Source organism: Petaurus breviceps, unplaced genomic scaffold (assembly GCF_028583685.1).
Source record: "Petaurus breviceps papuanus isolate PSGF00001 unplaced genomic scaffold, PetGlider_PUasm1.0 90035, whole genome shotgun sequence".
Taxonomy (NCBI): domain Eukaryota; kingdom Metazoa; phylum Chordata; class Mammalia; order Diprotodontia; family Petauridae; genus Petaurus; species Petaurus breviceps.
The window spans coordinates 270,271-298,237 of NW_027187165.1; the positions used below are offsets into that span (position 1 = coordinate 270,271).

A 27,967-nucleotide genomic window follows, 5' to 3' on the forward strand; every position below is an offset into this window, starting at 1 on the left:
TTCTTTCTTTCTTTCTTTCTTTCTTTCTTTCTTTCTTTCTTTCTTTCTTCCTCTTTTGCAAAGAATTGGAAACTGAGGAGATGGCCATCAACTGTAGAATGACTGAACAAGTTATGGTATATGAATGTGATGGAATACTATTGTACTGTAAGAAATGATGAAGGAGATGGTTTCAGAAAAACCAGGAAAGACTTATATGAACTGATGCAAAGTAAAGTGAGCAGAACCAGGAGAACGATCTACACAGTAGCAATAATATTGTAAAAAATAATCCCCCTCCCCCATTAGACACAGTTTAATTAATTGAGAAGTGCAGTGCAGGGAAAGACATAATGAGATCAATGCAATGATCCACCACAACTCCAAAGGACTCGTGATGTAAAATACTCTTCACCTCCAGATAAGAGAACTGATGGACTGAGACTATAGATTGAAGCATAGTTTTCTCTCTCGTTAATTTCTTTTGCCTTTAAAAAAATATGGCAAATCTGGTTCTGAGGAGGCTACCATTTTGTAAGAGGAACATGTCTAACCTGACTGTCACAGTTACTGCCTTTCCAATTCCTTCTGTCCTTGTCCATTAATTTAGCATATGCTGCAAGAATAAGTTAGCTCAAAGTTTTTCCTAGTGTTTCCTAGCAGAGTAATAACTTAAAAAAATTAGTGTGTGCTAAGGATTCTACAAAAGAAATGATCACCTACAAAAACAAATATGAAGAACTGAGATAAACTTAAGAATTCTAGGAACCAATTCAGAGTAAAGCAAGCAGAGTATGGAGAAAAAAATTGCACATTGATTACAATACTGTAAAGGAAAACATTGAAAGACAGAACTCTGATCAATACAGTGACAATTCATGACTTCAGAGAACTAATAGTGAAGTTTGGTTTCTCACTCAAATTAGAGACAAGAGTGTAATTGCAAAATGAGACCTATGTTCTCAGATTTGATCAACGTCTTTATGGATTTTGCTTAATTGTTATTTTTTTGTTACAAAGAAAATTCTATTGGGGAAATGACAAGGAAGCAACAACCAAAATTTTAAAAGAGCATTAATAGCCATGGAGTCGGGAGGACCCAAGTTCGGTTCCGGCCTGAGACACTTAACACCCACACAAAAATACTAGCCGTGTAAACTTGGGCAAGTTACTTAACCCCAATTGCCCTCCAAAAGGCAAAAAAAAGAGCATTAATAAAACATTTTTTAAAAAGAAAAATATCAGATCATGTAATTTCTCTGTTCAAAACCCTTCAATAGAACTCTTCAATACTTAAGACCTCCACAATTTAGTTACTCTCTCCCCAGGCAATCTCACAATACTCATGCACTCTATGGTCCAGGCAAACTAGTCTACTTGCTCTAAGACAGTACATTTGGATCTTTCTCACTTCTGTTTTTGACCATGATGTTATGTACAATTGGAATATCCTTCTCTTCCTTACTTTATATCTCACTTCCCATCCTTCTGTTAACTTCCTCTCCTTCAAGGAATGACCAAGTTTGTCACCACCTTCTCCATGAGGTACTATAGCCTTCTCTGATGCCTCCAGTTCAAGATTCTCTCCTAGCTCATCTGATATGATAGAATGGATTACTCCTCTTATAATGCTCATTGTGTATAGTTGTATTACAATTATCTGTGTATGTGCATTCCAATCTGTTAGACCATAAACTTTGTAAGAGAACCTGACATTTGTTTCCTTTAGACATTGCATACAGTGAGTACTTAAATATTTGATGAATCCATGAATGGATGGGTTAGAAAGTGGAGGAATTATCTGAAACTAGCTGTTGAAAACAACACAACAGGGAGGAAGTGAGTATGTGTGTCCCTTCAATGACTGTAAAGGATGCTTTCATTTTAAATATCAAGAAAGAAATGGCCTGAACTTAAATAGTATTTTTCTACATATCTATAGTGTAAACACAAGAAGTCCTAGAAACAAAGGAAACATTAGAAAATTGCTGCACTAAAAATGCTAACTAGTTTTATTTTCTCAAATAAAATAACGTATTTTGTAAAACTTAAATGTTTATTATTATTATTATTATTTCCTACCCAGATCTATACGGTCTTCCTTATGCACTTTTAAGTGCATTGATTTCTGTCAAGTAAGAGTCACTAAAACAACTACTAGACACTCAGTCCAAGAATTAACAAAATACTCCATAAAACAAGAAATTGGGAATGTATGTTGCATTTGGTGAACTCTGAAAGACAGTCAAGGAAATTTTACTGTGCCTTCCAGGTTTTAGACTTCTAAACAGTCTTTAGTATACACTTACTTTTATTCGAGATAAAAGGGAATTCTATTAACATTGCATGGTGGTAAAATGACAAAGAAATTAACTCACCTGAATGATATTTTGATTCCCTTTACTAAACTCTGAATCACTGGAGAACAAAAGGGGCGTATTTTTATCACAGCTCTGCAGACTTAGAAGTGTGTCTGCATAGTTGGGCTGAGGAAAGACCAGTTGACTTTTCCGAGAGTCAGTGGTAAGGGATACCTCGTGAGAATATGACTGGAGAAAAGCTCGAACTCCATCTGGGTCCACAAACTGAGAAGCAGGGACTGTTCCAAATTTGTCATTACCCACACTCAATAGGTGTGACCTCCACCACCTGTGTAGCCTGAGTACCAGTAAGATGATAATGAAGACAAGGAATAAACAAGAAACTGAGACCACGGAGATAACAAGGTAGAGTGTGAGTTTTGAGTTATCAGTGGCCTCTGGTGTCTCCATGATGCTGAGATCAGAGAGAATCTCAGGGATGCTGTCTGCCACAACCACTGTGATACTGACAGTGGCAGAGAGGGGTGGCTCCCCTTTGTCTGTGACTGCCACCACAAGATTCTGCTTGAGGGCATCTTTGTCTAGGAATGACCGAGCAGTCCTGATCTCACCATTATGAAGGCCTATGGAGAAAAGGCCAGGCTCTGTGGCCTTGAGCAGGTGATAGAACAGCCAAGCATTCTGGCCTGAATCTCCATCCACTGCTACCACCTTGGTCACCAGGTAGCCTGGTTCTGCAGAGCGGGGAGCCAATTCTACTCCTCTGGAACCATCAGTTGGGAAAGTGGGATAGAGGATTTCCGGCGCATTGTCATTCTGATCCAGGATGAACAGAGTCAGAGATACATTGCTGTTGAGAGGCGGTTCTCCTGAGTCCATAGCTGTCACTTGTAACTGCAAGTCCTGGAATTTTTCATAATCAAAAGAGCGCAACGCATAGAGGACACCAGTCTCCGAATTAATGGAGACATAGGAAGAGAGAGGATCCCCCTGGAAGATATCATCAGCAATAGTGTAAGTGATTTGGGCATTCTCCTCGCTGTCTGGATCACTGGCAGTCACTGAATAAATGGAAGAACCTCTTGGATTATTTTCCCGAATGTAAGCAGAGTATGAAGTTTGACTGAAGGTAGGAGGGTTGTCGTTGACGTCGGCCACGTGCAGGATGATGTGAGTGTCCGTGGAAAGAGGCGGAGTCCCGAGATCTGTGGCTGTCATGGTGATATTGTACGCTGAAACCTGCTCCCGGTCCAGGGCTATGCTTGTCACCAAACTGTAGTAATTTCCATAATTTTTTTCTAATTTAAAGGGCAGACTTTGGGGGATGGAACAAGTCACACGACCATTATCTCCGGAGTCTTGGTCGTGTACATTTAAAATGGCAATGACGGTCCCTGAAGGAGAGCCTTCAGGGACTGAGGTGGTCAGAGACGTGATGGTCACTTCCGGAGCATTGTCATTCACGTCCACAACTGTCACCAGAACATTTGCTCTTGCAAAAAATCCCGCATTATCTTTAGCTTGCACTTCTATCTCGTAGAAGCCTGATTCCTCATAGTTCAGATTCCCTACTGTCGAGATTCTTCCTAAATGACTGTCCAACTCAAAAATCTGTTTAGCTTTGTTGTGGATGTTCCAGAAATAGGTCACTTCCCCATTGACTCCCTCGTCCGGGTCGGTGGCGTTCACTGTGAGCAGCCACGTTCCCACAGGCACATTCTCGGGAATGCTCACGCTGTATACGGATTGAGTAAACATTGGAGCGTTGTCATTCGCATCGAGGACAATTACTCGGACTCGAATGGTACCGGAGTGGACAGGATCTCCCCCATCTGAGGCTGTGAGGATGAGGTGGTGAACAGGTTCCTCCTCGCGGTCCAGGGCCCGCTCCAGCACCAGCTCTGGGTACTTGGCCCCGTCTGCTTTGTTTTGCACATGCAAAGAGAAGTGACGGTTTGGGCTCAGTTGATAGCTCTGGAGGCCGTTCATTCCCACATCCAAATCCCATGCATTAGGAAGAGGAAATTTCATTCCCAGGACTGCCTGTTCACTCACTTCTATGTCTACTTCATCTTCCTGAAAGCGTGGAGCATTATCATTAATGTCAGTCACTTCTACTTCTATCCCATAAATTTTCACTTTGTCCTCTAAGAGAATCTCCACATTTAAAAAGCACTTTAAGGCTCCTGGGCAAAGCTCTTCCCTGTCTATTCTGTCCGCGGTGACTAAGCTGCCGCTTCTGCCATTCAGAGCGAAATGTTGCTTCTTACCTCCGGAGACAAGGCGGGCTCCTCTTTCCGACAGCTCCCGCGGCTTCAGCCCAAGGTCCTTTGCGATGTCGCCCACTAAAGAGCTCTTCTCCATCTCCTCGGGTACCGAGTAGTGGATCTGCCCGGTCGCAGTGTTCCACAGCAGCCCCAGAAGACAGAAAAACAGAATTCGCCCTCTGCTGGTCTGCTGCTTGTATAATGCAGTCATTTCGTTATTCCTGCCTGACTTGCAGCCTTCTGTGTTCTCTTATCCAAATTCGGTCCGGTTCTACTCTTGGGCGGACAGTATCCACAGCCAATTTCAGAACTGGAACGGCCTGTGGGTTAATTCTCCGTGCAGCCCCAGAGCTTGATCTTCTGATCTGCTCGTGCTTTGCGAGGTAGGCGTGGGGAGGATCAGAGTGGATCTCTCCCTGTATATCTCTCCCTGATTGGTGAACAGCGGCGCTCAGAGTCCTCGCCAATTATTGCACAAGCTTGCAGTTAAGCACTGGATTTTTTTTTCCCCTACCAAGCTCAATCGGTGCTGTTGCGGGTTCGTCAAGACTTTAGAAACGGACTGTTTTTTTTAAAAATACATATTTCGTTAAACATTTCCCAAAGACATGCAAAAATTTTCAACATTTATTTTAAAAATCTTTGAATTCCAAATTCTCTCCCTCTGTCTCCCCCCTACCGTTTGAGAAGGCAAGCAATTTTATATTGATTATGCGTGTGAAGTCGTGCAAAACATTTCCATATTAGCCACGCTGCAAAAGAAAACCTAGACAAAAGTAAAATAAAGAAATAAAGTTTTTTTAAAAGTATACTTTAATTTGTATTCAGAGTTCATCAGTTCTCTCTCTCCGGAGGTGGATAGCATTTTTCACCAAGGGTCCTTGGATGAACGTCTGTTTTAAAGGGAAGCTTTCTTTGTCCCCTTAAAGTTTTCTTCATGCCTTCATCTTCACGAGATGATTGTAAGTAATTATTTTGTGAACATTTCAGTTGTCAACTTTGTGGTTTGTGTTCTTCAACGGACTTTTCATACTAATTAGAAATGTACATGGATGACTTGTTGCTCTCGTTGCTGTTTTTTTTCCCTTCTGAATACTTTCTACAAAATCAGTGTGCTAAATTCGAGTAGGAAAAATACTGTTGGGTTATGCTGAGATTGGCAGCGGGGAAGGGAGCAGAAAAGTTCGTCAAGGGAAATGTGCAATCATTCTAGAATCGAGAAAAGGACATGCTGCCATATTGGAAGGGTCACCAGAACTGCTTGCGTGGTGGGTTTTGTTTTGCAAATGGATGCCACTCCCCTAAGTAGTATATAGAGCCTACATTGGAGGACATGAAGATTTTTGCTATAGCAGAATTGGAAACCTGTTCCCTGACCTCAGCAGTCAAACTCCCCAACTCTACCATATGCATATGACATACAAAGGTGGATCTGTCAGTTTAGATTTTATATCTAAATGAGATTCCTCTGGGATAAAGAGATAATTTCCTTTGAAGATGATTTTTAAAGTAAATCTGAACGAAATTGTTACTCCAAGAATTAGTCTTGTTATTTAGCATTTAATAAAAGTATGTTGTGGTTATTAGAAATGGGGGAGACAATAATGAGCAATATTCTACCTCAAACCTAAATCGCACCAGAAAGTATCTCAGATTTACCGTCTGGGCTCATGAGGCACATTATAGAACAGCAGCAACATGTAGCATTAATACAAATGCACAGCAAAAGTACCTTAATAGACAGAAAGAACTAGTGTGACTTTCAAATCTTCTCGCATAATTACGCTTTAAAAATCCAGGAAAAAAGAAAATATTATATTTAACAATGTCAAAAACTCACCTCTTTGTAGCCAACTGGGTTGGTCTGCAAATCACTAGGAATTTCAGAAGAATCACTTGCTAAAGCATCAAAAGGACTATAAGAAAGGGAATTCTGTCCCGCAGAACGTTGGTCATTGGGCTTAAGAAAAGCAAATTCATACTTTCCTAATTCTGTAGGTAAACATGGTTGATTGGAGTAAGGCAAGGTTCCATCTTCATAACAGGGTGGGATTGTAGGCTTTGGGTAGAGAGCTGGTGAGAAACAACCTAATGTTTTGGGATTGGAGTATCTCCGAAAGCGTAGAAAGATGGCCAATATTATTGTGATTAGAAACAGAATCGAGATTAGTGCCAAAGCTATTACCAAATAAAACTGTAGCTCGGATTGGGTATTGGAGGTGTCTGAGCGCTCCTCTCTCATCTCTGGCATTGCCTCTTGCAAACTGTCTGCAAAGACCAGGTGCAGAGCCACAGTGGCCGACAGAGGGGGCTGACCGCCATCCTGCACAGAGACCAGCAGGCGGTGCCGAGCAGCATCTCTTTCAGCCAAAGCCCTAGCAGTCCGGATCTCGCCTGTGCGCAGCCCCAGGTTGAAGAGCCCCGGGTCCGTGGCCTGCAGCACTCGGTAGGCCAGCCAGGCGTTGTGCCCAGTGTCTGCGTCCACCGCCACCACCTTGGTGACCAAGTATCCTGGCTCTGCAGAGCGAGGGACCATGTCGAAGAGGGCCGATCTGTCAGGCCCCAGGGCCGGGTAGAGGATGTTTGGGGCGTTGTCATTGCGGTCCAAGATAAACACTTGCAGGGTGACATTGGCACAAAGGGCCGGGGCACCAGCGTCACAGGCCTGCAGCGTCAGCTCGAAGGTTCGGACCTGCTCGTAGTCGAAGGAGCACTGAGCGAAGATGGCTCCACTGTGACTACTGACCGATACGTAGGAGGACAGAGGCAGAGGGGCCAGGTCACTGCTGACGATGGAATAGGACACTCGGCCGTTCCCCTCCAGGTCCGAGTCAGAGGCTGAGACACTGGCGATGGAGGCTCCAGATGGATTGTTCTCAGGGACGTAAACAACGTAGGAAGGTTGGAGGAAAACGGGAGGATTGTCATTGACGTCAGCTATGTGCAGGGTGAGGGTTTTGCTGGTGGAGAGAGGAGGCTTTCCCTTGTCGGAGGCAGTGACTGTAATGTTATACTGTGGGGTCTGCTCGCGGTCCAGGGGCCCATCTGTCAGCAGCTTGTAGTAGTTCCTGGAAGAAGATTCTAGTCTGAAAGGTGCATTTTCCTCTATGTGGCACGTGACCTCCCCATTGACTCCAGAATCCTGATCCTCGGTTTTGAACAGGGCGATCACGGTTCCTGGCACCGCGTCCTCTGCAATGGTGTTGGACACTGAAGTGAATGTCACTTCCGGGTGGTTGTCATTTTCATCTAGAATTTTGAGTAAAATTTTGCATTCAGAAGCCATACCACCCCCGTCCCTTGCTCCTACACTCAGTGTATAACTCTCGGTGTCTTCAAAGTCTAGATGCCCTTGAGTTTTAATTTCTCCGTTTCTATGATCCAGGTGAAATATGTTAAGAGCATTATCCGCCGTGGTTTTAAAGAAGTAGGTGATTTCTGCATTGATACCTTCATCCTTGTCGGTGGCCATCACCCTTAGCACTGAGGAGCCGAGGGGCAGGCTCTCTGGAAGACTGACTTTGTAGAAGTCCTGACTGAAGACTGGTGGATTATCATTCGCGTCAGTGACGTTGATCCTTATTTGAGCCGTGCCGCTTAAAACCGGGTTGCCTCCATCCAGAGCCACCAGAACCAGGTGATGAGAACTCTGCTTTTCCCGGTCTAGAGACTTCTCCATTACTAACTCTGGATATTTCCTACCATCGGGACTCTCCTTTACAACCATAGAGAAATATTCATTAGGGCTAAGTTGGTAACTTTGCAGGGAATTGACTCCTACATCTGGATCTACAGCAGATTCTAGCCCAAACCTAGAACCCTTGAGAGCTAATTCATTGATCTGTAAATTGGTGACATTTTGAGGGAAATGAGGTGGATTATCATTAATATCTTGTATGACCACGACTATATGAAAAACATTTAAGGGATTTTCAGCTACAGTTTCTAACGTTAGAGCACACACAGACTTCTTCCCGCACAAATGCTCCCTGTCTATTCTGTCGCTTACAAGCAATTCTCCGCTCTCAGTGCTTACCGCAAAATGCTGCTTCTTTCCATTAACTCGCAGCTTCCGAGTCGGCAAGTCCCGAACATCGAGCCCCACATCCTTAGCGAGATTCCCCACCACCGTTCCTTTCTCCATTTCCTCAGGAACAGAGTAGCTGATGTGCTCGGAAAGCGCCCGGCAGAACAAAGAAGCGAAGAAAGGATATAGTACTTGCCATCTCACGATCTGATCCCTGTGTACTGCCTTCCTTCCCATATCTTTGGCTTTCTGTGGCAAGATTAAGGCTGGGTCCCGAAAATCCGCCTTGTATGTCTCCCTCGTTTCTTAAGAGTCCTCCAGGAAGAGTGTGCAGTTCCCTTAATCTGTGTTGTTGGTGAATCCGGGAGGTCTGGGGCAGAATCAGTGGAGCAGCGAGTCTAAGTAAGTGCCGGGAATCCTGTTTGATGTGATCCTGTGTGGTTCTGCAGGAAATTACCCTGCAGTGAACCGGCTCCACTTCTTTCTCTTTCGGTATTGGCCGACAGCGGCGCTCAGAGTCTAATCTAGTAAACTGCAAGAAGAAACTCTCATTTCCAAATGTCTGATAAACAAGGGGATCCAGAACACTGAACATAAGCAGGAGAAACCTCCAACTTTGTGACCGTGAAGTTGATCGTTTTGGGCTGTCAGTTTTTCAAGTGATAATAGTAAGTAATCAGTGACTTCCATAACAAATAGAACAAACAGCAATGGGGGACAGGATGTTGTTGTTAATTAAAACAAACAAACAAACCATCTTTCTGTTTTATGTCATTAAATTGCTTTTGGGGTAGGAGATTCCAGGTATATATACCCTTCCATATACTGAAAGAACATTACATTATTACATATTTGGCATAATTATTCGGAAGTCATATAATATATAAATGAATCGTTTTCCCACTTGTTTGAAGGAAAAATGTATTTATTACGTTGTTGTTCAGTCGTGTGCGACTCTTCTTGACGCCAGTTTTGGTTTTTTTTTTGGCAAAAATACTGGAATGCTTTGCCATTTCCTTTCCCAGTTCATTTTTTACAAATAAGAAACCGAGAGAAACAGAATTAACTTATTTGTCCAGGATCACACAGATAGCAAGTGTCTGAAGTCGGATTTGAACTCTTGGAGAAGAGTTTTCCAGATTCCAAGCCCAATGCCCTGTCCACTGGGCCACCTATTTGCCCTTATTTAATACTACTAACAGCATTTCAAAGATTCACTTTCCTATGTTTAATACATGTGCCTAAATGTGGTCTTTAAGTCCATCCCAGAATTGTATATACCTCCATTTCAATCAAGTTTATACTTAATGTTTTCCAGGATCTTTGCCCTCCCTCTCCTATTTATATAGGACATAATGATAGTTTTCCTTGTTGGTTACAACAAATTCCTTCAATTCTATAACAGTTCAAAGACAAGTCCTTTTTTCATAAAAAAAAATCCTTAATTCCACCCAGTAGCAAGCAAAATCTCTTTCCATTTCTTCAAATATTCTAGTATAGATTTTATTCTTCCTCCCTCCCTTTCTCTCCCTTCCACCTTTTCTCTTTCCTCCCTCTTTATCTACACATGTGTATAATTTTTTCTTCCTCATTTGACTGGCATTGTCTTCAACCCCACATTACTACACATTGTATTTATCATAAATACTTTTCATTGACTTCTTTTAGTCTTACTGATACTTTTTCATTTTAATATGGGATTCATTTCTATTCTTTGTTGACTTTCATCTAAGTCTAAAACAAGCAAAGTAAAATTTAAAGCGAAAGCCATTGTTTTAAGAATTAAGGGAAAGAATTCTATTCTGTCATTCATGAACAGAAAGAGTAGAGCTTTTGAATTGTTCACGAACACCAACTTGACTGTTAATACTTTAAATATGGGGTTGTTGACAATTGACCAAAGAGTTGACCACCATGGGAACTGAACTGGACCACTAATAATATTCTTACCAGAAATTGAACCAAAAACCAAAATCAAGTTTTAACTAAATAGAAAAATGATTCAATGATTCTCCTTGGAAAGGCAAATAAAGGAGTTTGAAAGGTAAGTTTCACCTTGAGGAAAGTTAGAAACATAATTTATCCCATTCTCTTGCAGTGCGTCTTATGAACATGAACAAAAAGGACACTATGAAGATAATTGTTATTTAAGCATCAATATCTGATACCAAGAATGAAGACTCAAAAAATTCTATGAAAAACTTCATCAGTTCCTCTACTAAGACCAATGTATATGTTCACACTCAGTAACTTCAATATAATGGTGGGCACTGAAGAGGATGGAGAAAAGATGTTTGAAAAACTATTTTATTTTTATAAAATGGAAGACCGGAACCTTGGAAGCCACTGAGAAGACTCATAACCATAGATCATTGATATTTTCTTCAGAGAGACAAAAGGTGCGGTTAAACACTGAGCAACATCAGAAAAATAAAATTGATAATGTATTTACAAAGGGTAAGTAAAAGGTTACAGATATAATACAGAAATGTCTTTATGCAATCAAACCGCTGACTAGTTATGAAAAACAAAAATTAACATCAGATTAGAAGACAATATAATGATGAGGAAATGATTGCTTACAATCAGAACAGTTTCAACTCAACCTATTACAACTAGCTATTTTGCTGGCCCCAATGGAAATAGAAAAAAAGGCAAAGATATTATCACTCTCTCCTGAAAAATGTAATTGATGTAGAACAGTCTCCACAATGGGGAGTCCTAAAGAATCCAAAAACTACATAAGGCAGGAAACACTTGATTTCTTTGCCAAATGAAGGAGAGATTCTCATAAAGGGCAACAAGAGTTTAAAATTCAAATTGAATTGTAAAACACGATGAAGAGGTAAGCATGGAGGATTAGTGGGAATGAGCCAGAGAAATACAGATGACAGGGGAAGAAGTCATAAAATTAAAAATTGTGAAGAGGAAAACTAACCTATAGAAAATTTTGCATGAGTCTCAACTGAACTACATCACAGCAAGGACATTCACAGATTAAGTGACAACGAATAGGCAGAAAATGGCACTGATTTCTCATAAATTTAAAATCATCTATTTTCATCATCAATAACTGTGAACTATCACATTTTTATTCTATCACTTCAGTCCTCGTAGGAAGAAAAATTACACATAAAAAAATACTTCAAGTCGAGCGGTTGGACAAGACCAAGTAGAAACAGGAAATCCCAAACAATTTGAGGGGGACACCATTTTACAAGATATCTCAAAGAAGAAGAGATATTTTAAAAATCAGAAAAAAACCTTTGGATGTCAATAATTACTAACCCAAATTTCTAATTTATCGTGTTCATAAAGTCTTTGTAAGTATGATCTACACAAAAGGTATCCATGATGGAAATATGGGATGTAAAAAAGAAGGCTTTCCACAATATTATCTACATCAGAGCATATCTTACCAGTCACACAAATACATGATGGTGCGCAGAATAAAAGATCTCTCTCTCTCTCTCTCTCTCTCTCTCTCTCTCTCTGTGTGTGTGTGTGTGTGTGTGTGTGTGTAAATTTTGTTCTACTGAACCAAAAGCATTTGGTTCAGCAGAACAAAACTCAGCCTTAAAAGTGTTCTTTCAACAAAGTGTCCCTCATTTGTATGCTAATGTTTCTTGATAAAAGCATTCATTGATACAAAATAGGCCTGCTTTTAAAGATGTTCTGATGGAGGGGGTTAGGTGGCTCAGTGAATAGAACACCTGTCCTGGTGTCAGGAGGACCTGAGTTCAAATGCGGCCTCAGACACTGAACACTTACTAGCCGTGTGACCTTGGGCAAGTCACTTAACCCCAATTACCCTGCCTTCCCCCCCTCCAAAAAGCAAAAAATTAATAAAGATGCTCTGATGAAAAATGTCAAGAGCACTGAGTGTTGTATAGAGAATATATTTAACGAAGATGTTTGTATGAACATGGAGCACATTCTGCATAAAGTTCAAGAGGGAGAGAAATTCTCTACCGGTGCTTCTGTTTGCACATGATATCGTTCTGGTTGCACCAAGCACCAGAACATCACAGGGATTTCTCAATAAAATCTGTGACTACTCCAAAGAGATAAGCTTAACAATCCATATGAAAATGGGTGGGAAAAGTATCTCTCCCCGCCCCCCAAGACTATGACATACAGTTGAGGTAAAACATTTTGAGGTAAAACATGATCATCATACACTGCAGATGGACAAGGAGTTGGAAGAGAGAATGTTGAATTACATGTAGGAAATAGAGAAGTTCTTTTTAATAACCCTAAGTTGCAGCCCAACAAAAAGTCTACCTAAAAACAAACAAAAACCCTACAAATATTCCTCATTGGTGGTAGCTGGTTGTGAAACCTAGAAAACTATATGTGTGTGTGTGTGTGTGTGTGTGTGTGTGTGTGTGTGTGTGTATAGTAGGTAACTTTACACGAAGGTCAATGGAGAAATGTATGGTGGTTGCAAGCAGATTAGAAGCAGAATTTCCAGTATTTCCTATATGCAAAATGTGGTGTAAATAAAACCAAAAAAATATGCAGTTCCATGTGAAGTGAGAGTGAGGGATGAGATGGGAAATCTGAATGACAATCTGGTATCCACAAAATGTAAAAAAAAAAAAAACTAAAGAAAGACCTTTCACTGGAAAATCTCTGGAAAAGATAGACATAAGTCGAACAAGATGAGATAAAATAGTTTGCAATCAGTCCTGATGAAGATTGTCTAAATAGTTGATTTCACAGAACCATGAAAGTATATGATATAAAGTGGATTTTAGAAGATATGTCTGTTATGCATCATTAAAATTTATGGATATAAGACAGATTTGGGGCTTCCATAACAAATAAGGATTTCTTTTTAATCTCAAAAGAATCAGATTGTCTCACTACATATGTACAGGACTCAAAACAAACAGGAGTAAGAAGTAGTAGGAAAAATTGGCTATAAAAGTTTGAAAACCCAAATCAAAAACAGATGAAGTATTCAACTGTTCAAAAAGACATTCCCTAAGGCTATACAGAGTCCAGGTCTAACTATCAGCCATTTATAAGTAAATGGTCACATGACTCCTACAATAAGGAATCCCTAACAAGCAACATCTAAATTAGTGTGAAGTTTTTAACTATTTTGAGGAAAGGGATTGGATCTTTGAAGTCAATGATGTAGGGAATTCTCTGTTGAAGAAGCTCATTGTGCCAATGCTAGACTGGAACCTTCTCTGCAATTTATAGTTTTATAGAGATTCCTAGAACACTGAGAGATTAAATGACTTGGCCAGAATCAGGTAGTCCATATGTGTCAGAGATAGAACTTGAAACTACGTCTTCCTCTATCCTCTACACTGCTACAAATTGCCATCTATAATAGGTTAAACATTCAAACTGAATTCTAGAAAACATTTCCACTCAAATAAATTTGCAAGTGTTAGTACTTCATCAAACAAACACACAAAATATCAAGACCATTTATAAACAATGGGAAAAGATAAATAAAAGTCCACTGAGATAAGCCATATTCAAGGTCTTCAAAACAGTCCAATGACTTGATTTTCTTGAAATTAAATATAGAAACTTAAAGAGAAATCAGTGACAATATCTATTTAATGCTTACACCCCTTATTGACCATCCCCAGAGTCAATATAGTGGAAAAAGTAAGTCAAATAACTGGCAAAGCCAGTCAATTCAATTGCTTTGAATGAAATGGATGAAAATTATGCCACACAGAATGTCTATTGACTCCAAAGAGACTACAATATTTTTCATGTGCTGTGTTATATATTTACTATGATTGTTGGAAAGACACACTATCACTAGAGGTACAATAAAATATAAAAGATATTGATGGTGTAGCATACTTATAAGCTCAAAGAAGTTAGTGTGGAACTAAGCTTATATCACAAGAAAGAGCACTTCTAATGGGTCATTTGCTCAATTACCAGAATATATCCTTGGATAATGTAAGCATATCAAGAAATACAAAATTTAAAAAAAATCTATTGGTCATGTACAGTTTGAAATAGGTTATATCTAATCAAGAGAAAATTATACCAGGAATAAAAAACAAGTGTATTGCTACACACCTTTTCTAAGGATTCAAAAGTTTAGTTAACTGTTCATGTAAATAAAAACAAGTAAAAGATCAAAGTATCCTTAAATTGAAGAACAAGGTAAATAAAAGTATATGGTCCCATTGAACACTTTAAAAAAATATTATTCTGATAGGCATGCCCTGCATATTACTAGGCTATTTAATAAAGGAAGAAAAAAAGAAACTAACCTGGAGACAGGTCCGATCATTTTGGACTAAAACTGTACCAGGCATATGATCTGATACCAACAGAGAGTCCTTTTTCTCACAACTCTCTTGACTGATTAAAGTATCTGCATAGTTGGGCTGAGGAAAGAGCATCTGGCTCTTTTGAGAATCCATGGTGAGGGAAACCTCATGCGAGTAAGTTTTGAGGTAAGCTCTAACTCCATCAATGCCCACAAATTGTGAAGCAGGGACTTCTGCAAAATGCTCATTGGTTGATTCCAACAGTTTGGAAACCCTCCACTTGTGAAGCCTGAGGGCCAGTAAGACTATAATGAATATAAGGAAAAGGCAGGACACAGTAGCCACAGAAATGACCAAGTAGAGTGTGACACTTGAGTCCTGTTGGTCCTCAGAGGCCTTGAGGTTGCTAAGGTCTGAGAGGATTTCTGGGATGCTGTCAGCCACAACCACTGTGACACTGACTGTTGCAGATAAAGGTGGTTCCCCATTGTCAGTGACTGCCACCACCAGACTCTGCTTGAGGGAGTCTTTGTCATGGAAAGCCCGAGCTGTCCTGATTTCACCTGTGTGCAGGCCTAAGGAGAAGAGCCCTGGATCTGAGGCCTTGAGAAGGCGATAGGACAACCAGGAGTTCTGGCCAGAGTCTGCATCCACTGCCACCACCTTGGTCACCAGGTAGCCTGGCTCTGCAGAGCGGGGGGCCAGCTCCACTCCACTGGAGCCATCTGTGGGGAAGGCTGGGTAGAGGATTTCCGGGGCGTTGTCATTCTGATCCAGAATGAACAGAGTCAGGGACACGTTGCTACTTAGAGGAGGGTTTCCGGAGTCCCTGGCAGTCACTCGTAGATGCATGTCCCGGAACTGTTCATAATCGAAGGAGCGCAGAGCATAGAGGACACCAGTCTCGGAGTTAATGGAGACGTAGGAGGAGAGAGGAGTCCCATGGATGGTATCTTCCTCAATAGAGTAAGTAATGTGGGCATTTTCCCCACTGTCAGGGTCATTAGCTGTCACTGAATAAATGGAAGCAGCTCTAGGATTGTTTTCACGTATGTAGGCAGAGTAGGATGTCTGACGAAAAGTGGGCGGGTTGTCATTACTGTCTGCCACGTGCAGGAAAATGTGGATGCTTGTAGACAACGGTGGAATCCCTCCATCCTTGGCTGTCACCGTGACATTGTACTCAGAGACCTGCTCCCGGTCTAGGGCTCTGACTGTCATTAAACGGTAATAATTTCCATAGGATTTTTCTAATTTAAAGGGCAGATGTTCGGGAATGGAACATATGACTCGACCATTGTCTCCAGAGTCACTATCATGCACGTTTAAAAGGGCAATCACGGTCCCAGGAGGTGAGCGCTCCGGGATTGAATTGGTTAAAGAAGCGACAATAACCTCTGGGGTGTTGTCATTCACATCCAGAACTGTAACCTGCACTTTCGCTCTGGTTAGGAGACCACCACCGTCCCGCCCTTGAATTTCCATTTGATAGACTGCAGACTCCTCAAAATCGAGGGTTTCTTGAGTAAAGAGCTGCGCTGTGCGAGAATCCAGATGGAAAATCTCGGAAGCTTCGTCTTTGAAGTATCTGACTGAATATGTCACTTCCCCATTAACTCCCTCATCTGGGTCGGTGGCGTTAACAGTGAGCAGCAGTGTCCCCTTGGGCACGTTCTCAGGAACACTCACGCTGTATTCCGACTGAGGGAACACCGGCGGGTTGTCGTTTGTATCCAGAACAGTCACGCGGATTCGCGCTGTTCCTGAGCGGACAGGATCTCCTCCGTCTGTGGCGGTGAGGGTGAGGTAGTGGACAGGTTCCTCCTCCCGGTCTAGGGCCCTCTCCAGCACCAGCTCCGGGTACTTGGCCCCATCGGCTTGGCTTTGCACGTGCAGAGAGAAATGATGGTTTGGGCTTAGCTGGTAGTTCTGGAGGGAATTCATTTCCAAATCCGGATCCCTAGCATTCGGCAGTGGAAAACTCGTCCCCACTGCTGCATTCTCGCTGATTTTTATTTCTACTTCTTCTACCCGGAAGCGGGGAGCGTGGTCATTAATATCCATCACTTCTACTTCCACTCCGTAAATGTTTATTTTGTCATCTATTAGAATATCGACATTTAAAAGGCACTTTGGGGTCCCGGGGCAAAGCTCTTCCCTGTCTATTCTGTCCGCGGTTACTAAGCTGCCGCTTCTACCATTCAGAGCGAAAGGCTGTGTCTTACCTCTGGAGACGATTCGGGCTCCGCTCTCCGAAAGCTTCCGAGGCTCCAACCCCAGGTCCTTGGCCACATCTCCCACAAAAGAACCTTTTTGCATTTCCTCCCACACAGAATAGCGAATCTGCTCAGCCCCGGTCTCCCACAGCATCCCCAGGAGAAAACAAAGGAAGATTCGACCGCAACAGTCCTGACATCTCGGAGCAGACTGGGTCATTGTTGTCCTACAGCGAAATTGACCTTGTCTCGGTTCTTTTGTGTTCTGGGTTATCCACATTCGCGGGTGAAATCTCGGGCTCGGACAGCTTCCCAGTTCAACCTCCAATCAGTCCCAAACTTGTGTGTGTCTAATCTGCTAGCGTTTTCTCTTGTAGGAGTGGCCAAGATCCGAATGGATCTCTCTCTCGCATTTCTCCTCCCGATTGGTGAACAGCGGCGCTCAGAGTCCTAACCAATTACTGCACCCTTTAGGAAAACTGGATAGACTCTTCCATATTAATGTTGTATATATTTCTCTTCTGTGCTTTGACATGTATTTATAGGTGTGGTCCTGTTGTTCTTTGATGTTGCTCTCTGACAGTGACCACAATCCCTGAATCTCAAATCATAGCCTAGATTTCACTTATGCCTATATAAATCTATCTTATGGTTTAGAATTCTACTCAAAGGTTTCTTTCATTCAAAATAAACACTTGGGGTCTTGAGATTTCATTGTTAGTGAATTTAACAAAAAATCATTTCATCTCTTTCGTATGTCATCTTTATCATCATTGTCATCTTTTATATCTGAAAATCCACCCCCCCCAATTAAAAAAAGGGAATGATGCTGAGAGTTAATAATTCTCTGAGTGAAATTGCATCAATTGAACCAAAATGTAGCTACCAGCTTGTTGCGTTCAGAAATATCATGATTTTCCATACCAAGACTAATACGAAATAGCCACAAACCAGATAATTAAAAATGCAAAGATAATACTCATGGGCAGAGAAGTGATAGGATCGTCATCAAATGATCCCTAAACCTACAAGTTCACCAGTACTTCTGAGGATGGACATACTTTTGAAAAACAACAGTGGAAGTTACATTTGACCACATTTGTTAAAGTGCATGTGGAAAGGGGGGGAGGCAAGTGGCAACCATTACTAGTTCTAGAGGATCACATTTTTCTCACACACAAAACTATCTATATGACTTCACACGTATTTGGCCTTATTGAGATTTTGGGATCATTATTTTGCTAGTGCAAAATTATACAAGATAATTAAAGATAAAGCAATCTTAGCAGTAAAGAATGATGCAGTCAACAACTTGAAAAGGCACTGATAATATTTCATACATAAAGCATTATAAAGTAAAGAACCCACCTGTGTAAGAGCATTCTTTTGAGAACTAACATCACCATTTAATCCATTGATTAGCATGGAAGAAACATCTGTGTTGAAAATATCAAGAGCTGGAGGACATTGATCAGCTGATTTCAAGTAATTAAATTCTGTGTTTCCTGGATGTGATGACACACACAAATTGTAGGAATAAGGCAATGTCCCTTCACTGTAGTTTGGGGGGATACTGGGCCCAGACTTGGAGCAAAGATCCACTTGGAAACAGCCCCATGCTTTAGGACGAGAGGATCTTCGAAGGTGCAGGGCAATGACCAGTGTCACTGTTATGAGAAACAGCATAGATATTAGGGCTAGAGCCACTACCAAGTAAAACTGTAATTCAGACTGGGAATTGGAGGTGTCTGAATGCTCCTCCCTCATCTCAGGCAGCGCCTCCTGCAGACTGTCTGCAAAGACCAGGTGCAGTGCCACAGTGGCCGACAAAGGGGGCTGTCCCCCGTCCTGCACCGAGACCAGCAGACGATGCCGGGCTGCATCTCGGTCAGTCAAAGCTCTTGCTGTCCTGACCTCGCCTGTTCGCAGCCCTAGGCTGAAAAGTCCGGGATCTGTGGCTTGCAGCACATGGTAGGCCAGCCATGCGTTGTGTCCCGAATCAGCGTCCACTGCCACTACCTTTGTGACTAGGTAGCCGGGCTCTGCGGAGCGAGGGACCATGTCAAAGAGGGCGGAGCTGTCGGCCCCCAGTGCTGGGTAGAGGATATTCGGGGAGTTGTCATTGCGGTCCACGATGAACACTCGAACAGTCACATTGGCACTGAAGGAGGGGGAGCCAGAATCTCGGGCCTGTAGAGTTAGCTCGAAAGTTCGGACCTGTTCATAATCGAAAGAGCGCTGAGCGAAGATGTCTCCACTGTGGCTATTGACTGACACGTAGGAGGACAGTGGTATCGAGGCCAGGTCACTACTGATGATAAAGTAAGACACTAGGCCATTATCTTCTAGATCCGCGTCATAAGCTGAGACCTGGGTGATTGACGCTCCAGAGGGGTTGTTCTCGGGAATGTAAGCAACGTAGTATGGTTGGAAGAAAATGGGAGCATTGTCATTAATGTCAGCGATATGTAAAGCTAGGGTTTTACTGGTATACAAAGGAGGATTTCCCTTGTCTGTGGCAATCAATGTAATATTATACTCCGGAGTCTGCTCACGGTCCAGGGCCCCGTCTGTCAATAGCTTGTAGTAATTCCTGGAAGACGATTCTAGCCTGAAAGGGATGGAATTTGGTTGCATATGACATGATATTTCTCCATTATCACCAGAATCTATGTCACGTGTTTTGAAGAGGGCAATCACTGTTCCAGGTAGGGAGTCTTCTAGGACAGAACTGACTAGAGATGTTACTGTTATTTCAGGTGCATTGTCATTCTCATCTTGTATGTCAATGACAACTTTACACTGTGTGGAAAGACCTCCCCCGTCCTTAGCTTCTATATCCATTGTGAATCTTTTTGCGACCTCAAAATCCAGGGACCCTTTGGTTCTGATTTCGCCTGTGTTTGGATCCAGGGAGAACATCTGCCAGGCATTCTGGGTGATACTGGTCAAGGAGAAGGTAATTTCCCCATTGATCCCTTCATCTTTGTCTGTGGCAGTCAGGCAAAGCACAGAGGAGCCTGGGGCTAAATTCTCTTGAAGACTAGCTCTATAGAGACTCTGACTGAAGACTGGGGGATTATCATTAGCATCAGTGACATTTATCCTGATTTGAGCAGTGCCACTGAGAGGGGGGTCTCCCCCATCCACAGCTGTTAGGACCAAATAATGAGAACTTTGAATTTCTCGGTCCAGAGGTTTCTTCAATACTAACTCTGGGTATTTTCCGCCATCAGGATTTTCTTTTTGTACTAATGAGAAATACTGGTCAACACTTAGATAATAATTGTTAAGTGAATAGACGGTTGTATCGGGATCACTGGCTGATTCAAGAATCCATCTCGCACCTGGCAAGGTGGATTCAACAATTTCTAAATTTATTTCCTTTCTACTGAACTGTGGAGCATGATCGTTAATATCCTCAATCGTCACAGTGACATGAAAAATATTTAAGGGATTTTCAACCACAGCTTCCAGCTGCAGTTCACATACGGATCTTTCCTCACACATCTCTTCCCGATCTATTCTGTCGCTGACCAATAATTCCCCGCTGTCCTTGCTCACGCTAAAATATTCCCTCTCTGCACTCACCCGCAGCTTCCGATCCGGCAAGTCCCGAGCCGCCAGCCCCAGATCCTTGGCGAGGTTTCCCACCACCGACCCTTTCGCCATCTCTTCGGGAATCGAGTAGCTGATGTGCTCGGAAAGCGCCAGGCATAACAAAGACGCCAAGAAGGCACAGAGTACTCGCAGTTTATGGATCTGTCTGCTCTCCGCCGGACTCCCTCCCATGCTTCTGGCTTTTTTTTTTTTTACTGGTTTTCTTTCCAGCTCTGCCGAGTAGCTGTTTGTATCACTGCCGTAATCTTCCAGAAATATGAGTCTCAGCCCTAGTTATATTCCTTTGAAGCGAAGGTTTCCCAGGAAAGGGTCTGTGGCGCAGCGAGAGTGAATGAGTCTGTGCTGGTCTCTCTTCTGTGTGTTTTATGACAGTGCAGGAAGTACCAGGAACAATAATGCTTCAGCTCTAATTCCGTACTGGCCAGCAGCGGCGCCCAGAGGTTCAATGACAAATTGCAACATTATTTTGCTTCCTAGAACCAATTTTTGCAATTCAAGAACAATAATTTTTCTTCCTGTAAGAGCTTTGTCTTACAAAGATTCAACGGGCTTGAATTCTTTCTTGTGTATGTGCAGGGAACAGAAAAATACAGGAAATGCCGAACTTAGTTCACCCACTGACCAGCCCAGTATGGCAATGACCTTGAAAGCATTTTGCTGAAGAGACGCAGAGATAGATAGAAATAGAAAGGGAAATTTCGAGAGGGGGTGGATGGAGTTTTCTTCCAAGACAGCCAGACAAATGAGATCAGATTTTTTTTTTTACCACTAATAGCTATAATTTTCTTATAATAAAGACATAATTCTTTTTTAAAATATCCTTTTGAGTGGCAATTTCCTACAATAATTGTTTTAAAACATGCATTTTACAAATCATTTTCAGACATTAGAATACTCTCAGATTCCCACAGGGGTTGGAAAAAAGTCACACTGATTATGATGATCGTTCTTATCAATAATAATCCGGTTGAAAGAATCTGTGAGTCAATTTCAGGGTTTCTTTTCAAGTCTGCCATTAATGATACTATTTTCAAAAAGGAACAATGGCTCAGAAATAAGCTATTCGTATTCATTTTTTTTTTTGCAGGTGGTAGGGAAGGGCAATTGAGGTTAAGTGACCTGCCCAAGGTCACACGGCTAGTAAGTGTTAAGTGTCTTAGGACGGATTTGAACTCAGGTCCTCCTGACTCCAGGGCTAGTGCTCTATTCACTTCGTCACCTAGCCGCCCCATATTCCTATTCATTTTTATTGGCATTTTTGTTTCATCTTTGTTCTAATGTTAATGCTTCTTTCCTTAAAAATTCCAAAAGACACCCAGTACTTTAGTTGTTTAGTTGAGCTGTTGAAGAGATATTTACCTCAATTCAATCACTTTGAGAACCCATTTTCATTCCTATGTTTAGGGTTGGGAGAATTGTATTGGAAATAACAGAGTGGGCAGAATCACTATCCTGAACTGCTTCTTTGGGGGTGTGCCTGGATTTGTACTGAGGAAGAATTAATTAATTATGAAAGAAGAATTGGGGAACATTTAAATCTCCTACAAATTCAGCACTTAGCATTCCGAATTACGAAATCAGAGTCCTGAAGGAATCCCAGAAAAAGATGCTGTTTACCAAGCATTATTATGAATTTCAAAGTCAAAGCATAACTGAAAGATCAGAAATGTGGAAGACTTAAGAAGTTTAGTATTGTAAAGGGTGATATAAGTAAATTAGGAAATCGTGGGAAAATGTACCTGTCAGATGTATAGATGAGGAAAAAGTTTATGACCAAACAATATAGAAAGGATCATGAGAGGTAAATTGAATAATTTTGATTACATGAAAATAAAAAACGTTTTGCTTAAAGAAAAACAATGCAGCCAAAATTAGAAGGAAAATGGGAAACTGGGAAGAATTTACAGCAAGTTTCTCTGATAAAGACCTAATTTCTAAAATATATAGAGAGCTGAGCCAAATTTATAAAATATGAGCCATTCCCCAATTGATAAATGATCAAAGTATATGTAAGGCAGTTTTCAGAAGAAGGAATCAAAGCTATACATAGTCAGACAAAATGTTCTAACTTAGTACTGATTAGAGTAAAAGCAATTATTCTTTTTTTAAAGAGTAAAGAAAATTTAACAACTCTGAGATACCCTCACACACATCATATTGGCTAATGTGACCAAAAAGAAAAATGACATGCCAGAAAGGATGTGGAAAATTTAGGACACTGATGCACCATTTGTGGAGTTGTAAACTAGTCTAACCATTCCAGAGAACAATTTGAAACTATGCCCAAAGGGCTATAAAACTATGAATGCCCTTTGACCTAGCAAGGCCACTACTAGGTATGTACCCAAAGAGATCAAAGACAAGGGTAAAAGATCCATATTACAAAAATGTTTATATCAGCTCTTTTTTTTTGTGGTGGCAAAGAATTGAAAATTGAGGGGAAGTCCATCAACAGAGAAATGACTGAACAAGTTGTGGCATATGATTGTGATGGAATACTACTGTGCTATAAGAAATGATGAGCAGGATGACTTAAACAAAACCTGCAAAGACTTTTACGAATTGATGCAAAGTGAAATGAGCAGAACCTTGTATATGTTCACAACAATATTATAACAATGATCAACTGTGAAAGACTTAGCTACTCTGATAAAGACAATGATCCAAGACAATTCCAAGGACCCATGGTAAAAAAAAGTTATCTATATTTAGAGAGAGAAGTGATGAACTCTGATTGCAAATGGAAGTATATTTTTAAAACTATGTTTTTCTTGTTGTTTGCATGTGTGTTTTCTTTAGCAACATGGCTAATATGGAAATGTTTTTTTCATGACTTCACATGTAAAATAAATAACAAAATGATTTCCTTCTCAAGGAATGGGGGAGAGGACAAAGGGAGAGAATCTGGAATTCAAAAATGAATGTTGAAAATTTTTTACGTGTGATTTGGAAATATTTAATGGAATAAATAAAAATATATTTAACAAAAAGAAGCTCCATGTTGAACTTCTTTAATTACAAGTCAATACTATAAGTTCCCTGGTTTTAAATAGAATATTTTAAAAATCATTATTTGGTGATGAATCCACTATCCAATCCTCAGTAAGGCACAAGTTATATTTTTACTTGAAACATGTTTTGCTCTAGTGCACTTATACTATTCCATCAGCTCTCCTTTCTGAACAACAAACTAAAACAGAGAGGTCAAATTTGTCATATAGGAATAACAAATTTCATTTGATCAGTAGAGCACACTAAATGAGACCTTTAGTCGATTCTGGGTTCCTTAAGGACTAAGATTCTAACGTCCCTTGCCCAGAAACAAGATTGAGTTTCTCAGAAGAGAGCGAAATTCCCCAGAGCCCAAGAGAGAAGCACTGATAGCTAAAATATTAAAATCTGTACTTTTTTACCAAGATTTTCAGACTAAGACAATAAAATTATTGAACCAGCAAAAAAGAAAAAAAAGAAAAAGGTTAGTCTAGTGCTAACCTTGGACCTTCTTTAGTAGGGTTATAGCCAAGCAGAAAGAATCACTTTTCTGCACAAATATAACAGTTCAAATGTAAAAGGAAGTGCAAATATGAAGGGCACCACTCAGAGGAGAATAACAAATATTGCATTAATTATTAGCTTAATGATGACAAATAAAGGAATGTGATATTTCAGTAACCTAGCAATGACCGAACAAAAATTTAAAAAAATCATACGTAAGTTATTTGACTTTCTTTTTAGGAAGCTAAAACGAAAACCAAACAGCAGATAATGAAGAAATAAGATAATTATTGATAAGATGAAGGAAACTCACAGAAATGAGAGCAGGATCTCTGGCAGAAAACCTTGAATCCTCTGGTATTAACAAGGGCTCCTTTTTCTCACAACTCTGCTGACTAATTAAAGTATCTGCATAATTGGGCTGGGGGAAAAGCAATTGGCTCTTCCTAGAATCCATGGTGAGCGAAACCTCTTGGGAATAAGTCTGGAGAAAAGCCTGGACCCCATCGAGGCCCACAAAGTGGGAAGGTGGGATGTTACCCAATTGGCCATTGGAGGACTGTAACAGTTGTGAATTTCGCCAATATCTTAACTTGATCACCAGTAAGACAATTATGAAAACAAAGAACAGAGAAGACACCACCGCCACTGCAATGACAAGATAAAGAGTGAGACTTGCATCTTCCAGATGCACTGAAGTCTTCAGACTGCTGAGATCTGAGAGGATCTCGGGTATACTATCAGCCACAACTACTGTGACACTGATAGTGGCAGACAGAGGTGGTTCCCCATTGTCTGTGACTGCTACCACCAAATTTTGCTTGAGGGAGTCTTTGTCCAGGAAGGCCCTCGTTGTCCTGATCTCCCCTGTATGCAGACCCACCGAAAAGAGTCCAGGTTCTGTGGCTTTCTGCAGACGGTAGGATAGCCAGGCATTCTGGCCAGAGTCTTCATCCACAGCCACAACCTTGGTCACCAGATATCCTGACTCTGCAGAACGAGGAGCCAACTCCACTCCTGTGGAACCATCTGTTGGGAAGGTAGGGTACAAGATTTCTGGGGCATTGTCATTCTGATCCAAGATGAACAGAGTCAGGGACACGTTGGTGCTGAGAGGAGGGTCTCCCCCGTCCTTGGCTGTTATTTGAAGCTGCAAATCCCGGAATTGTTCATAATCAAAAGAGCGCAGAGCATAGAGGACACCAGTCTCAGAGTTGATAGAGATATAGGAGGAGACAGAGTCCCCATGGAGAATATAGTCCGAAATGGAATAAGTGAGCCGGGCGTTCTCTTCGGTATCAGGGTCACTAGCGGTCACTGAATAAATGGAAGAGCCTCTTGCATTATTTTCAGAGATGTAGGCAGAATAGGAAGTCTGACCAAAGCTGGGTGGGTTGTCGTTGGTGTCTTCTACTCGTAAGGGAATGTGAGTGTCTGTAGACAGCGGTGGAGTTCCTTGGTCTGTGGCTGTAACTGTGACATTATACATGGAAATCTGTTCTCGGTCTAGGGCTCTGTCAATTACTAGACTGTAATAATTTGCATAGGATTTTTCTAATTTAAAAGGTAGGTGATCCGGGATGTAACACTTTACACGACCATTATCCCCAGAGTCTTGGTCATGCACCTTTAAAAGGGCAATCACGGTTCCCGGAGGAGAGTTTTCAGGGACTGAACTGGTGAAAGAAGTGACCGTCACCTCTGGAGCATTGTCATTCACGTCTAGAACTCTGACCAACACCTTTGCACTAGTCAAAAGACCACCACCATCCTGCCCTTGAATTTCCATTTCATAAATTTTCGACTCTTCATAGTCCAGTGATTCTACAAGTAATAGTTCTCCAGTCCGGGAATCTAGCTGGAAAATTTCTGAAGCCTTGTCATCGATGTTACGAAAAGAATAGGTCACTTCCCCGTTGACTCCCTCATCCGAATCCGTAGCGTTCACTCGCAGCAGCAGCGTCCCCTTGGGCACATTCTCCGGAACACTTACTCTGTACTCTGACTGAGTAAACACTGGGGCGTTGTCATTCGCGTCTAGGACCAGCACTCGGATTCGAGCAGTACCTGAGAGGCCTGGGTTTCCCCCATCCGAGGCCTTGAGGAGGAGGAGGTGAACAGATTCCTCCTCTCGATCCAGGCCCCGTTCCAACACCAGTTCTGGGTACTTGACCCCATCTATACCACTTAGCACATTCAGAGAGAAGTGATTGCTCTGGCTCAGTTGGTAGCTCTGGAGGGAATTTACCCCCACGTCTGGATCCCTCGCACTGGGAAGCCCAAAACGTATACCCGGTGCTGCATTTTCATTAATTTTAATTTCTACTTCATCTGTCCGGAAGCGTGGAGCATTGTCATTAATGTCAGTCACTTCTACTTCTATGCCATAAATTTTCACTTTGCCCTCCATTAAAAGCTCCACATTTAAAAGACAGCTGGAAATCCCGAGACAAATTTTCTCCCTGTCTATTCTGTCCGCGGTGACTAAACTGCCGCTTCTAACATTGAGAGCGAAATGCTGCTTACCTCCGGAGACTATGCGGGCTCCGAGCTCTGATAACTTTCGGGGCTCCAGCCCTAGGTCCTTGGCGATGTCGCCTACGAAAGACCCCTTCTCCATCTCCTCAGGAATCGAGTAATGGATCTGCAGGGCCCCGGTCTCCCACAGAGATCCCAGAAGACAGTAAAGCAGAATGCGCCCTCCGCAGACCCAAAGCCTCTGCAGAGAAATCATCACTGCATCCGCAGCTGAATTGTTTGGATTTCCTATTTTTCAAGATATCTCTGGACTGGTTCTTATTCTCTTAAAACGTCGGGATTATCGTCATTTACTGACAGATTCTGAAAGGATCCAAAGCTTTTGATCGTACGAGTCTCCGTGAAAATCAGGAATACGCGTTTCTGATCTGGTGTTCTTTGCATTGTGGGAGAAAGGATAGGCTGGAGGGATCTCACAGTGCCTTTCTCCTCCTCATTGGTGAACAGCGGCGCCCAGAGTCTCAATCTGTTACTGAATCCTCTTGCGCAAACGGTAGATTACCAAAATATTAATACGGCTATGTGACTTTCTTGTTTTTGTTTCACGTGCATTTTTTTTTTTACATAAAAGAAACATAGATAGTCAGGAAATGAAGTTTTCAATTAGTTACTCGAATTTAAATGCTTCTTCAGCTTCTAATTACAATTACCCTTTCCCATTACACACGTGGAATACAAGGATTTCATTACTAGGAATTCTTATAAAATAAAAAAAAAATTCAAAGAAGTAACTTAATTGCATTTAAAATGTATTTCTATGAGGGTGAGTTTTAATTTCCAAAAATGTCTGATTTCTGTTTTCTGATTTTTCTTTAAGGAAAACATTTCCTTAATAATTTGCTGTTTGAAATTTCACCTAATTAGCTAAAAATGTCGAAGTGGATTCTATCAGAAACAGAATATCTTGACTTCTTATTTAAAAACTAATCTACAATAAGAAAAAAACTTCCATAAAACAAATAACATTTTTGATAATTCCCAAGAGCAAGAAAATTATGATATATATTATTAAACCATATTGAAGATATAAACTACTTTCAAAATTCACAACTATACCAATTGTGTTGACAAAAATTTGTGAGAAACTGCGGTAAATATAATATTTCCACATATAATTAAAGACTTGAGGTGATGGACATGTTAAACAATGCTAGGGTTAAAAGTTGTCATCTACTTTATCTCATACCTTTATGAAACTAAGGATGGGATGATATCATAACGTCACAGGCATGATACATCAACC

The 27,967-nt window shown here is 41.3% G+C and overlaps 3 protein-coding genes and 2 pseudogenes across 3 annotated transcripts; all 5 read right to left on the reverse strand.

Annotated features, from left to right (window-relative positions):
• Positions 1–58: 58 nt before the first annotated feature.
• LOC138176597 (protocadherin gamma-A12-like) lies at positions 59–4,999 on the reverse strand. The gene has a single exon (XM_069107380.1). The coding sequence runs from the start codon at positions 4,776–4,778 to the stop codon at positions 2,349–2,351; it is 2,430 nt and encodes an 809-aa protein (XP_068963481.1). The 5' UTR covers positions 4,779–4,999; the 3' UTR covers positions 59–2,348.
• A 182-nt stretch (positions 5,000–5,181) lies between these two features.
• On the reverse strand, positions 5,182–12,051 carry LOC138176596 (protocadherin gamma-B5 pseudogene; annotated as a pseudogene).
• A 159-nt stretch (positions 12,052–12,210) lies between these two features.
• Positions 12,211–17,350, reverse strand: LOC138176599 (protocadherin gamma-A12-like). The gene has a single exon (XM_069107381.1). The coding sequence runs from the start codon at positions 17,348–17,350 to the stop codon at positions 14,822–14,824; it is 2,529 nt and encodes an 842-aa protein (XP_068963482.1). The 3' UTR covers positions 12,211–14,821.
• A 940-nt stretch (positions 17,351–18,290) lies between these two features.
• On the reverse strand, positions 18,291–20,866 carry LOC138176598 (protocadherin gamma-B7 pseudogene; annotated as a pseudogene).
• Positions 20,867–24,416: 3,550 nt separating this feature from the next.
• LOC138176600 (protocadherin gamma-A12-like) lies at positions 24,417–26,934 on the reverse strand. The gene has a single exon (XM_069107382.1). The coding sequence runs from the start codon at positions 26,918–26,920 to the stop codon at positions 24,431–24,433; it is 2,490 nt and encodes an 829-aa protein (XP_068963483.1). The 5' UTR covers positions 26,921–26,934; the 3' UTR covers positions 24,417–24,430.
• Positions 26,935–27,967: the final 1,033 nt, after the last annotated feature.

Excerpts from the sequence above, each read along its gene's own strand:
- LOC138176597 (XM_069107380.1), bottom strand. The coding sequence starts at position 4,778 with ATGACTGCATTATACAAGCAGCAGACCAGCAGAGGGCGAATTCTGTTT.
- LOC138176599 (XM_069107381.1), bottom strand. The coding sequence starts at position 17,350 with ATGTGGATAACCCAGAACACAAAAGAACCGAGACAAGGTCAATTTCGC.
- LOC138176600 (XM_069107382.1), bottom strand. The coding sequence starts at position 26,920 with ATGATTTCTCTGCAGAGGCTTTGGGTCTGCGGAGGGCGCATTCTGCTT.